At 41.9% G+C, this 13,430-nt stretch overlaps 1 protein-coding gene across 6 annotated transcripts in view; it reads right to left on the reverse strand.

The window, feature by feature from the left end:
- The window catches only part of HIVEP1 (HIVEP zinc finger 1), a 142,396-nt gene that overhangs the window by 32,381 nt on the left and 96,585 nt on the right, over positions 1-13,430 (reverse strand). For all 6 annotated transcript variants that reach the window (XM_072813973.1, XM_072813975.1, XM_072813969.1 and 3 more), the window contains one exon: positions 1,015-6,974. In XM_072813973.1, coding sequence (XP_072670074.1) covers positions 1,015-6,974 — 5,960 coding nt within the window. The remainder of the gene's footprint in view (positions 1-1,014; positions 6,975-13,430) is intronic.

Below are 13,430 nucleotides of genomic sequence, written 5' to 3' on the forward strand. Positions count from 1 at the left end.
AAACAAACCAAGTGCTTTCTCACTTCTGTATCATTTCAGCGGACTATCAAAATTTTTCCTTCTTGTTCACTTGAAAAAAAAAATTCCTACTTTTTCCTTTTTTAAAAAGGACTCAGCTCTACTTTTGGAATATCTTCCCTGTATTCACACCTCCTCAACCTACTGGCAAAGTTAGAGACTTCCTTCTTAAAAGTGCAATACACCTCTACTCTAACTGTGATACGTAAGTACGCTCTTATTGATAAGCACATACATGTCTATGAGCCTGTATTAGACGCTTGTGAATCTGTAGAGGTCAAGCACTTGCCCATCATTCTGAATGGCAGAGTTCAATACGATCTCCTTACCTATTTATTTATTCTCACTTCAGTGATTTTTCCCATTTTATGAAGTCAAAAACTCTACTCAAATTGATTCCACAAATAACCCCAAAGTAGAGTTTTATGACCTTACTCTCTACATCTTGACCAAATTAACTTAATTATCAAGCATATGAGTAGCTATTCTGTGACTCTTCTTTTAGCACTAAGATGATTCCAACACTGGGCGGGAGTGGAGACTTGCAAGGCAAGGGGAGAGTGGTCAGGTACACACGGGTAAGTGTGAATGGCTCTCTGCTTATATTTCAAAGTGAAATATAACACTCTTTGATTAGTCACACTTCTGTTCCCCTGCACTAGGGGGGACATAGCATAAACGGAATCTCCTACCACTTAGTATAAGAGAAAGATTAAAGTAAAACTGTGGTTATCTGTACCATCACATAAGGACTTAAATACTCAGCTCAGGACAAGTTATTTTCAAATGTTTCAAGATAAAAATCACTGAAGGATTCCCTGTAACCCTTATCAGTATAACTCCCGGGGTAAACTTATCATCCTTTCTTTCGGGTAACTTGATACTTACAGAGCACAATTTGTCACTCAAAATTAAGATACAATTTCCAATTAAAACATTTAAAGGCACCAAGACATGGCACAAACTATTTGTGAAGATAAATGATATGTCAAGTACCTTGCTCAGGTTGCTTTTCCACTTGCTTGAATAGACCAATAAATCTGATTTGGAATGGGTAGTTATTGCTTGACAATATAGTGATTTTCCAGTCTTCTGTTTTGAATTAAGGAGAGAAAGAGCAACTTTTGTAGGCAAACCAAGTGGGTTTGGATTACTGGCACTAACTGTCCAATCAGTATAGGCTGAGGTTTTCTGGTCATTCTGAGGCAGATGCAACGCCTTCTGTCTTAACAAGTAACACCACGTAAAGTTGGTTGAGGTCTTCAGGCTGGGGAAAGACAGCTGCTGTGTGTCTCCCACATCAGACACTAAAAGTGTGCTGGTTGCAGCTGGACTTTGCTCTTGGATGGTCTCTTTGTCACCCTGAGTTTTAACTCCTGGAGACTTCCTTTCTTGGTTACTGTCTACACATTCCGAAGGAGAACCTGCAGGAATGGGTGAATTTCTCACTGTAAGAGTTAGGGATGTGGATGACTTGACCTTTTCAAATTCTTGTAGTTCATTTATGGGTTCTGTAACTAGAGACTTCGAGTGTTCGGATGACAAATGATCAGCTGGTAAAACATCTGTCAAAGGAAGAGCCTCACCACTAATTTCAGGTTGAGAAAAAATATCCTGTTCCAAGAGCACACCTTCAAGAGGTTCGGTAGTACAAACCTGCCTCACTAAAACGGGTTTCTTCTGTTTATTAACTTCACTAGGTCTTGAACTCAATGGTTCCAAAGGTCTAATCTCTGTTGTACAAACAGCCCCATTCTCATCTTTAGCTCTCTTCTGGTGCTTTTCCATGGCAATATCTAAACTATTTGCTGGGGAAAGCATCCTTTTACTTGAAGCTGAGGATTCTTGCTGGGGGGAAAGTCTACCAACAGACATTTTCTGGGTTATGGACAGGGAATCTGGTGGAGAAAAATTCTGGCCCATCTCTGGGAAAACATTTTCACAAACAAGTTCCTTCTCTGGGTTTGGCAAAGCATTCTGGTGATCTTTTTGCAATTTTGGCATGGAGTTTTGGTCTTCGCTGATTGGCACCATGCTACAATTAGCCTGGCAAATTGGCTGGTTGGATAGATCTTGTGTCACCAGGATTTGTGGCAGAGGTGTGACTGTGGCAAAACAGTATGCTGGAACGTTACTCTGCAGATGCACAGGCAATGCAAACGATGTTGGCACCTTCTGTGCCTGACCACCGAGTGGCCCAAGCTTCAGTGGGGGTTGAGCACATGAATTAGGCATGGCATCTATTAATTTGGTTGGTAACGCTAATGAAGTCCCACGGTGGTCAGCCCCAACTGGATCCGAAAGAACTTGCTTTGGCAAAGAAAGTACAGGACTAGAAGAACAAGACTGGCTTGAAGTGAAAACCTGACAGTGAAGTTGGTATTTCGGAGCAAAGCAATCTTTACTTTTAGAAGACACACATAAACTGGGATTTGCATCTGGTTTGACACTCTGTGTAGACACTTGCAGAGACATCTGTGTGTTTTGATGGCCAAGGGGTGTGTGGATTTGATTTAACAAATTAATACCAAAAAGCTGTTGAACAGGAAAGATGTTAGTAGAGCTGGAACTGGAAGTTTCAGTTCGCTGATCCTTAACTTGAGTCTGGGAGTGCAAAGTATTTACAGGAAACTCGGCTAAAGATGCATTAGTGAGCTGAGGGCCCTGAAACGGTGCTGTGTTCGCACCAGGAAGAGCAACTGTTTGGAAAGATGGTGGGTTCACAGGAGACACATGACTATCTGGAGCTATGTTCAAAGATATCTGCCGCATGAGTGGACCTCTCCTTCTTTCTAAGAGAGGCACGTGCCCAGTGACCCCCATGCCAGAAGGGGACCTCAGGGGCTGCAATTCAACAGGTGGTGTTGTCTGAGGTGGGGTTATGCTTCCACAGTCGAATGATTTACTTCTGAAATCAGAGACCTCCATGGAGGTTTGCATGCAGCTAATCTGTTCTGAGGCAGCACGCCTCATTTCCCGGTGAGTTCCAGGAACATTAAGTGTGTTTGAGCCAGCTGGAATCATGAGAAAGTCTGCTCTGTTTAGAAAATCGATTTTGGAGGAAGCCTCAGTTTTAGAAATATCCTCTACATCTAATGAAGCTGAGAAACTGGAAGTGTGAGATAAACTACTCTCCCTACTCAGACTCCTGGACAGAGTGGAGTCAAAACTTGACTCTGTTGAAGAATGCTCCATCTCGGCAAGACGGAGCCTCTTCTTTTTGGGTGGCAGCTTCTCTGTTGGCAACTTCGACAAGGTTTCACTACGCTGAGGCCAGCTGAACTTTTCGGATTTTTCCTGATCATAGCCTTGGGCTTCCAGGTCCCGATCCGGCTCTTCTGTGACTAGAATTTCTGGGACTTGGATGTTGTGTTGCCGAACTAGTCGGGAGGGCTGTCCCAGCACATGTCGTTCATTTGAACTCTTTCTCAGACCATCCTGAAGTTCTCCTCTTAGAGCATCTGATGACAGCACAGGCTGGTGAGGGTGAGGTGTATTCTGAGGAGGGAGGCCTTCCTCTAGGGCAATTCCTATTACTTTCAAAGGCCCAGGCTTCCCTGTTCTATTCAGCTCCTGGAAGGTAATGGGGGAACCTCTTTCAAAAGACTCAAGCTTGTCGAATGAATTGGGTCTGCTCAGTGAGTTTGTATGCTGAATGACTGAGATCCCGGTTCCCTGCCTCTTCAGCTCTGTCTTGTCCTGGGCAGTTGAACCAAGGTGTTGCTCAGAGATAGGGGACGGCTTTGGATCTGTGGTCTGCTCGGGGCCTCTGGCAACCAACTGGATTTGGGAGGTTTGCAACTGTATGTTTCTGTGCTGCTGGTCACTTGTTATTGCAATATTATGCTTAGACAGAGTGGAAGCGGGGCCCAGAGAATTCTGAAATGGAAGGCCTTCGGAGCTTTTTGGAGAAGCCCCCCTTTCGTGTTGCTGAAGTTCATCATCATCTCCAACGCTTTTCATTTTCCTCCTTTTTCTGACCTGGGGCGTCTGTTCCCACACCCCTGTGGAACCAGCAACTCTGTAGTGGAGAATCTGAGGCTGCGTGCTATTCGGCACAGGGCTGTGTTCAGATTCTCTCACAGCTACCTTTGTTTTTGGTCCGTGTAACTCTGAGCAGTAAAATTTCTTATGGTTTTCAAAATTCTCCAGTTTTCTATACCTGTTTCTACAGGTTTCACACTCAAACATGGTCCCTCGCCCCTGATGGGACTTCTTTTTTTCTAAATGCAAGCCTGGTGCCAATGACTTGTTCCTTGCCGATACAGTGTCACCAGTGGCACCACATCCTTGATAGCTCTCATCCAAGGACTGTCCAGTACCGAGCAGGTGATTTTCACTTGCTGAAGAGTCTTCAACCGCTGACTGTCTGACAAGGGTACGGGGATGTGCACTCTGGGGCACAGAAGTGTTAGGTCCTGACACAAAGACATCATCGTAGAAAGCGCCAATTTTGTCATCAAATGACTGGCTTCCTCTCAGTGGGTGGGGGGGAGGTATTATGCTCGCAGGTACTGCTGAATAACCTGTGGTAGGCATAGAGTTACTTCTTGTAATAGGCAAACAGTCAAGGGAAGGTACAGACAGAAGAAACACTTGCTTTGATTTTTCCGTAGGGGTGAAAGGGGACTTTGGTATATCAGAGCTTGAACTTGTTCTCCGTCCCATTGGTTTCAAATCAAACTGAAAAGAATCTTTAAAAATGTATGATTTGGGGGAATCGATACTTCCTCGTCGTGAGAGAGAGGTTCTCCGTGGCTTTACACTATCCAGCTGCTTATCATCCACCAAGGCTTCGTTGTCGGAGATAAGCTTTGATATCCGTTCTTCAAGTGTTTTTGTTGCCAAGGGTGGGCGCATCTGACCTGGTAAAAGCAATGCTTTTTCATTTGTTGATAGAGTTGAGGGTGCTGGTGTATTGATACGAGGTGCAGAGGGCCCATTATTTTTATTTGAGTCTTGTTCCATGGTGGGTAACGTTCTGGCAAAGGGAGTCGGCGGACTCGCTGTCTGGTCAGCACTTTCAGAACGTGAAAAGTAACCAGAATCTGTACTTCCCAAGCTTCGAGGACTCAGCAGTTTTCCTTGTTGCTCTTGGGGGCAGTCCGTAGCCTGCTGCCTTTGTAGTTGGGCATGTACCGTTCCTATGTGTGGTTCTTGTTTCCCTTCTGGCTGACTCACATCCCCTTTTTGACGAGACTTCTCGTCAGTCTCTAGGGAGGATGTCCAGGCTGAGTGGGACAGTACACTGGCTCCCTGAAGGTCCTTCTGCTTCTGTGCACTGGACAGTTCAGCCTTGGAATCTGTAAGCTTTGGGCTGTCAACTCTTAAAGGGGACACGCTGACCGGGTGGACCACAACTTTTGGTAACTCTGTCACAGCTTGTGATTCTGAAGCTTTGTCTTGTAGTGAAAAGTCACCCACCACGTGGTCTGGTTTGCTTGGAACGGAGCTTGATTTTGGTAAAGCTTCAGAATTTGAAATCATTTTCATTATTTGCACAGGCTGCAGGTCCATGGAGGCCAGATCGTTCTGTCTTTCATCAGCAGCCCCCTCCTCATCACTCTCCCCACTGTCTTCTACGTCTGAGTGGATACTAAGTGCTTTGGGGGACTCCTGTGACAAGAACAAACCACCAGCATCCGGTTGTAAGACAAGACCCAGTTTGATAGTATGTGCATGGGATTTTTTGTGCTTGTACAGATTGCTTTTAGTCTTAAATGAAAATCCACAGGTCACACAGGGATAGGGTCGCTCTCCGGTATGGGAGCGGATGTGCTTTAAAAGCACGCTGGGCTTTGCACAAGCTCTATTGCAATACTCACAAATATATTTTCCTTGTTTTTTGGGCTTCTGATCTTTCAGAAGAAGATTGCACATTTGTTCCACGCTATGGTTAACGACAGAGGCGACAGGAGTCGAATTATAAATTGGCAGGGGAGCTGACTGTGTAGAATGGGCTGGACTTACTGACATTGGTGAAGCAGAATCCATTTGCTGGTTTTGAGGAGTAACCTGAGTTCTACTGGAAGGTGAGGTCAGAGCCACAGATGACGTCACTGCTATATGATAAACCTGTTCGATTTTGGCATTCTCTTGATTTTGCAGATTTGCTAACGACCTCGTGAAAGCTGGACACACTGGAAGCTGCTGATTTTGTTGGTTAGGTTTAGAAACAAAGTGTTCGTGTTGATGGTATGACTGAGAAATTGACTGAACTGTGGCTTGCTCATTCTTCTGAGTGGCAGGCACATGCACTACGTATGAGGTACAAGGAGAAGGCTGTGATTCAGAAACAAATTCTTGCGGGGTCTGATTCAGGGCATCCGTTGAGCTGTTGTTTAACTGAGAAGGGGGTCGTACAGTTTTATTTGGTCTCAGTTTTTCAATCTTAACTGCACAAGACGAGCCCTTTCGGGACAAGGTGCTCAGCTCTGGCTCCATTGCTTTCAGTAAGACATCGAATGCGGTGTTTGTGTAAGAGGAAGAAGTAGGACTACGAGTGGAGGAGATACATTCACTGTGGTCAGTCCTGGTTTTACTTGACGAAGAACCAGAGTCACATTTTGTGTCCAGGAAGTCTAACTCGGTGGGGTCAGAGCCTTCCGATCCCCATCGACGCAGTTCAGATGCGTGCGGCAGAAACAAGGGCTTCTTTGGGGAGACAGAGTCTTCGGATCTAGGGGCCTCGGCAACTACCCCAGGTGTTTCTCCGTTTTGTTTGGTAAACTGCTTCCCATTTTTTACGGGACTAGGATTCTGTTTTTTGTGAGACTCTGAAGCACTCTGAAGAACGGCAAAAGATGACTCTTCTGTATTTTGTTTATGTTTTGCCTGAAGAGGATTCCTCAGTGGGGATTTTGGTATTTTTTTCAGGTGATTCTCAGCTACAATCTTTTTTCGTTTCACACCTTTAAGTGACTCTGAAGTTGCTTTAATGCCAGCCTCTAAGATTTCTGTTAAAACAAATTAAAAATAACAATTGGTAAAATGGTATATACACTCTATTCATATTTTTAGAATTAATATAATCAGAAGAGCATTATGACAACTGAAGAAGGTAGTTTAAGGAAAGCTTATTTTGGATAAAGCTGTATTGGAACATTCTGGCAACTTTAAGAATACTGGCAATCAAAATCTATTGAAACAATCACACAAAGACCTAAGTGTACATTTCCAGAATGTTGTGTTACTCACTTGACCACCTCTCTCACCAAGGTCCGAGAACCAGATCTTTCAAAAACTAAATTATCCTTCCCCTTCACATTGACAGCCGAGGACTCTACACAACAGTCTGACACCTGCCCCATCCGCAAGAAAATTCAACCTTTTAATGCTGGGTAAGGCAAACTTCTTAGCAAATTTTTAAGAGTATTGTTTTAAAATATGCAATATTGATATTCTTACAAGAAAAAAGGCTATTATACAATGATTTTTAGAGGAAACATACCTCAGATGATCATGAGATATTAGCTGGTAGAAGCATGAAGAATTGCTAATAGAGCAATTTTATCGATGAACAAAAACTTTATGAAAGTAAAAAAATTTACGTATTTGTGGTTCTTCATCAACACAATTTAAAAGTCATAATGCTATAATGGCCCTTAGTTTAAAAAGAAAATCACCATTTTAACTGAACAAAATATTCTTTTTTTTTAAAGATTTTATCTATTTGAGAGAGAGACAGAATGCATGCGTGAGAGAGAACAAGTGGGGCAGAGGGAGAGGGAAAAGCAGACTCCCCATCAAGCAGAGAGCCCAATGTGGGGCTCCAGGATAATGACTTGGGCTGAAGGCAGACACTTAACTGACTGGGCAACTCAGGTGCCCCAACTGAACAAAATGTCTATGTTTCTTTGTCATTGATGACAAGAAGGGAGATAGAGCTAAATGCTGGAGGGAAGGGGTGAAACTACCTCCCTTTCTGGTTGTGTTGAAAGTAAATCAGTATTTAAATGGCATCAACCACTCCCAATCTCTGTCAACTATTATATTTTTGAGCAGTGATTACTTGTCATAATTTCATTGGTTTCCATTTGCTGGATCCTTGGGTACACAAACAAAAATTATTCAAGCTCACATTATTTATTTGTACAAAAGTCAAATACTCTAATTCCTGATTATCTTCAAATAGCGGTTGCAATGCATGTATCTGAAATTCATATTAGACCAAAATGCTTACATCATAATAACCACTTTATATTAACTGAAGATAAAAATTTACATAAGATAAATATCCTAGTCATCCTGTGATTATCAGTTTATATGCTGTCATAGATTAACTTAACGAAAAATACATTACTAACATGCTAATGAGACATTTACCCATCATAATCAAATGAGAAATAAAAGTTAGGGGGATGCCTTGTAACTAAGATATTGGAGCTAAGAAAAATAAGAAAAAGAAATATCAGGTTTGTTGATAAGAAATGATGTTGAGCAAATCCCTTCTATGCTTTGATCCACTCATTTATAAACTGTTTCCCACTGGTTTTCCCTTTCCAAGATGAATGTAATGAAATTAATGATGTACTTACTCTGTGCCTCGTATTAACCATGCCAAGCAAATGGGAGGAAAAGAAAAGTCATACTCGTCATCTGGGGTGAGTTGTTTCCCCAATCATTTCCAAAAAGCATGGAGGTGGGTTGTAAGAAAGGTAAAAGCCAGTATGTTGTCAAAACACATATAAAAACAGAAGAGAAACCAAAGGAGCAGCAGTTCAAACTGTCAGAACATTCGGAAATACAAGAGGTTTCTACAAAATCTGCTCATGGGGCCCCTAGGTGGCTCAGTAGTTGAGCATCTGCCTTGGGTTTAGGTCATGATCCTGGGGTCCTGGGATCGAGTTCCACATTGGGCTTCGTGCAGGGAGCCTGCTTCTTCCTCTGCCTGTGTCTCTGTCTCTCTCTGTGTCTTATGAATAAATAAATAAAATCTTAAAAATAAATAAAAGTAAGTAAAAATAAAAATTAAAAAATCTGCCTGTGCCAAACCCTATCTAGGACCTAAACAGATCCTTGGTTGGTAGATGGGTTTACTTTGTTATGTTTTATGTGTTTTTTGGAATAAGCTTTTATTTTTAGACAAAGTAATTTGTAAAAAAAAAAAAAAAAAAAAAAAAATTAAAACAATGTCTTACACTCCAAAGGAAAATGTAAAAATTCAACCCACAGGCAAAACACCCAGAAATACCACACTAACTTTTCAAGGGATTCTATACACCATCCTATGTATGTCTTAAACAGAAAGAGTAAAATTTAACTGTACTTAAAATGAAGCTAAAGTGAAAATAAAGGAAAACTACACTTAAATCTGTATTTCTTTATAGAGATACTACTTTCCTAAAAAAAATTCCTCTGAAGTTAAGACTTTGAAAAAAAAAAAACATATTTTAAACAGATTTTCTGAACTACATGCATCAATTTTAAATGAAGACCAACTCCTCTCTCTTTTGTCAAAGTATATAACATTTACATTCAATTTGCATAGTTGTTTACTCTTGGTTTCTCTAGTTGAATTTTAACACTTTCTTGGTGCTAATACATCAATTTTTTCTTTCAAAACTCTGATTACTTCTTTGCTTTCTGGTAGTGATGCAGAAGTGGAGAAGCTCAGAGCCAGCCTGACTGGTGGCCTCTCCTCTTTGGGGTGACTTGCCTTTTTTCCTGTCTGTATGTCTGCAAAATTCTTTATTTCTCAAGTCCTATAAATAACTAGGAGTCAGCATGGAGTTTGTCACTATACAATTTTTGATATTTTGTTTTCCCCTAGAACACAGGGACCTTCTCTGAAGGAGAAGCATTTCATTTCAGAAAAATTTTCTTTTATTATATCTTCAAATAGATCTTTTCTGGCCAATTTTTTTTTCTTTGGGTTGGGCTCCTTTATAGATACCAATTATCTTTATACCAGATCATCCTTACAATGATTTAAATTGCTTCCATTTTGAGGGTTTTTTTTTTTCTTTTGCCTTCTTTAGAATTATCTGAAGCTTTTCCTTTTGTTACTCAGTTTTTGAGCCCTTAAGTTCCTTATTGTTTCAAATTTATTTATTAAGTTTTGGGCGAATATTGTTTTGTTCTCATCTTGTTCCCTTAGTTCCAGATTTCCTATTTCATCTTATTTTATTGTCTCATACTATGTTTGGGCTGTCGCTTTAATAAATTTATGATCTTATTAAGTTCAATGCTTAAACACTTCTGTTTCTGAGGTAATATTTTCTGTAAGGCTAAGTGTTTGGCTTATCTTTTCATGTTCTGTCTGCTTTTCTATTGCCTGAGATCGTGGGGGGGGGGGGATTGAGGGGGTGGCATTTGGTGGAGACTATATTCCTAATGGTTTTTTTCTGAGTTGCGGTCACTCTTCTAAGATTTTGTCAGGTCTCCTTTAATAGGGTTCACTTTCCTTGTTGGAGAGATAAAGCCCCTCCAACTTTATTGGTGGGGATGACTCTACATGTTGGATCAGTCTCTAAATATAAGGACTTTGTTGTTGTTGTGAAGGGAGAGGAAGCTGGAATACATCAGAAAGAATGTCAAGAGGGTAAGGGTACCAGGCACATCTAAGATGAACACCACACTATCATCCTACAGTTGGAACTGAAACAAGGTATGTGCCTCACCACTGATTGTTACCCTCCATCCCTTGATTCACCAGATTTGGGGCAGGAGTGCACAGGGTGGATGGCTAAGCCATCTGGCTAGGAATTACAGATAGAAGCCTCCTCAAGGGGGCCAATGCCTGGAGTAGAACGAAGCATCAGACCCTTGGGTGTTCAAGAATGAAGCACCCAGGGTAGTTTTTAATTGGGATTAATCTCAAACCTATCCACTGAAGAGCAACAAGTTATTTTCTCCTGCCCCTGTATCTACAGCAAAGAGCACAATCATAAAACATTGTAGCTGTATCTATGATGTCTGGTACACAGTTATTGTCGGCCACAGAGTTAAGAGGATGCACAGATCAGAATGCCTCAAGGCAGGAGTACAGTTAGGGCAGAGGTTGAGAAGGGAGCAGCTGTTACCATCAGCACCTGTGCTTTTCAATAATTGTAAAGGCACTTTGCTGTTATGGTAGACTAAACTGAAAATTAATTAGAGGATCCAAGAGAAATAGAGACCATGAGACAAGTGGTGGAAGACAGCGGTAGGGCAGTGCCTTTATGACATGCCCATTCTCCACCAGCCAGTGCACAGGCCCACCTTCTGCTCAGAATATGCACCCTGCTTTATAGTATGGTTCCCGGGCTGCTGTGTTTTACTAAAACTGGGCTTGGAAATGCCTGGTGCACAGAACCTTCTTTCCTTAAATAGTGATAATACATAGTCAGAGTGGGAAAGGGTGGAAGGAGCTCAAAAATGGAGTCAACCAACCACTGTAACTTGTGTCTTGGTTGGTGTGCTACTGGAAATGGCTGTCAATCACGCAAAAGCTTAGAGGCATCACTCATTCGGAAATCCAAATAGGAATTCACTTAACACACACAAATCACACTGAGGAGTGACACTAAAGCTGGTGGTGTGGCTACTGTTGGAAGCTCTGATCTGATGGGCTTCATTAAGGAGCCAGTTCTCCATCAGGTGGGTGGTTGGAACAGTTTGGAGAGATCACAAAGGCCACTTGATGGGGGGACCGGTGAACAACAGTTAGAGAAATAGGTCCCAAGTTCTTTGTATTTAAGGCACCAGCACTTCATTTTCCAAGGCACAAGCCTGGTAATCATTAGGGTGCCTGTATTTTTTTAAGAAGAACACCAAAGAGTGTAGAACAGCACCATTAGCTGGTTTCCAGGACTACTTCTTGAGAATAACAGAGTGGAAGCAAACACATTTCCTGGCTCAGGAGAGCATCTGAGTTGCCAGTTAAATATGGCAAAAAATACTCCCAAGGTTCATGGGAACTACAATCTAATAGTGTGCTTAAAATCCTGCCTTGGTTGAAGGTCAATCTCTTTTTCAGATTTACTCAGAGACCCATGAGTGTGAAAATCTTAGGGTCTTCTGTATTCTGGGGACACATGAGCTACTTGTTCTCTCACAACTGAGAGCATGCTGTAGCAGAGAGTAAAAAGGCCAGGGACACAGAGACCACAAGGAAGGCCTTTCAGGAGTTCATGCAAGAGTTAGAATGCTACCCTGAACTCAGGTAGTGACAGTGGGGGCCTCTCAGCTGATTCAAAGCAAGAAAGCTGAAGAAAGACCTACCAAAGATTCTGCTGAATTTCCCATCTTTATCTAGGAGGCCAGAGCTAGTTTGGGGGGGGGGCAGGGAAGCAATTCACTTTCCATCCCATCAAATCTCAAACTCAATACATGTGTAGAATTATAAAGTGTGGCTGCGAATCCAGGACTAGACATTTTCAACCAAGAAATGGTTAGGCTAATTACAGCAGAGGCACTTAACATAACATTACACATCCATTTAAAATAATTGCAAAGATGACATAGCAATACGAAAATTATGATCTATTAAATATAGATGCATATTCTTTTCTTTCCCTAGAGGGAAGTCTGGGCTGGAGGCAGAGATCTGGGAGTACACAGTGAGAGCTGGTTTGTAAAAGCACATAAATGATAAGCCAGAGAGAGTATATGGTAGATAGAGAGGTCTGACATCAGCACCTTGGGTAATCCCTCTATTTAGGGTGGATTAGAAATGAAAATATACAAGGGGTAATGAGAAAGATAAAATGTGATGGTGAAGTGCCCAGGATGTCATGGTTTAGAGATTTTTAAGAAAGAAGATGTGGCCAGTGGAAATATTTCATTCTGAGAAATAAGAATAAACAAGAGTGTGCTGGGTTTGGTGGTCACTGGGATTAGGAGGCCATGGTATGTTTAAAAATCATTTCACAAAAGGGAAAAGAGGGAGGGAGGGAGGTAGGGAGGGCACGATGAATACAGAACACCTTCTGAGAAGTGGCTGTGAAGAAAAGGAGAGGCAGGGCTGTCAGCATCAGCGGAAGAGAAGGAAATCCTCCAAATCATAACCACTCCAAAGGTGTGGTTATAAACAGGAAGGAAAAGTTAGCACAGAGACTGAATATGTGAGACAGATAACAAATAAATTAATGTGAGATAAACAACTATACTAAAGGCACACAGGCACACCTTATGTCATTCGGCTTCACTTTGCTGCACTTCGCCAATAGTGCCTTTTTTTTTTTTTTTTTTTTTTAAACAAATTGAAGGTTTACAGCAACCCTTCACCAAGGAAGTTGATTGGGGCCATTTTTCTTTTTCTTTCTTTTCTTTCTTTTTTAAAAAGATTTTATTTACTCATGAGAGACACATGGAGGCAGAGACACAGGCAGAGGGATAAGCAGGCTCCCCATGCAGGACTCATCCCAGGACCCCAGGATCACAACCTGAACCAAATGCAGATGCTCAACCACTGAGCCACCCAGGCACCC

The sequence above is a fragment of the Canis lupus genome, chromosome 37, assembly GCF_048164855.1.
Source record: "Canis lupus baileyi chromosome 37, mCanLup2.hap1, whole genome shotgun sequence".
Taxonomy (NCBI): domain Eukaryota; kingdom Metazoa; phylum Chordata; class Mammalia; order Carnivora; family Canidae; genus Canis; species Canis lupus.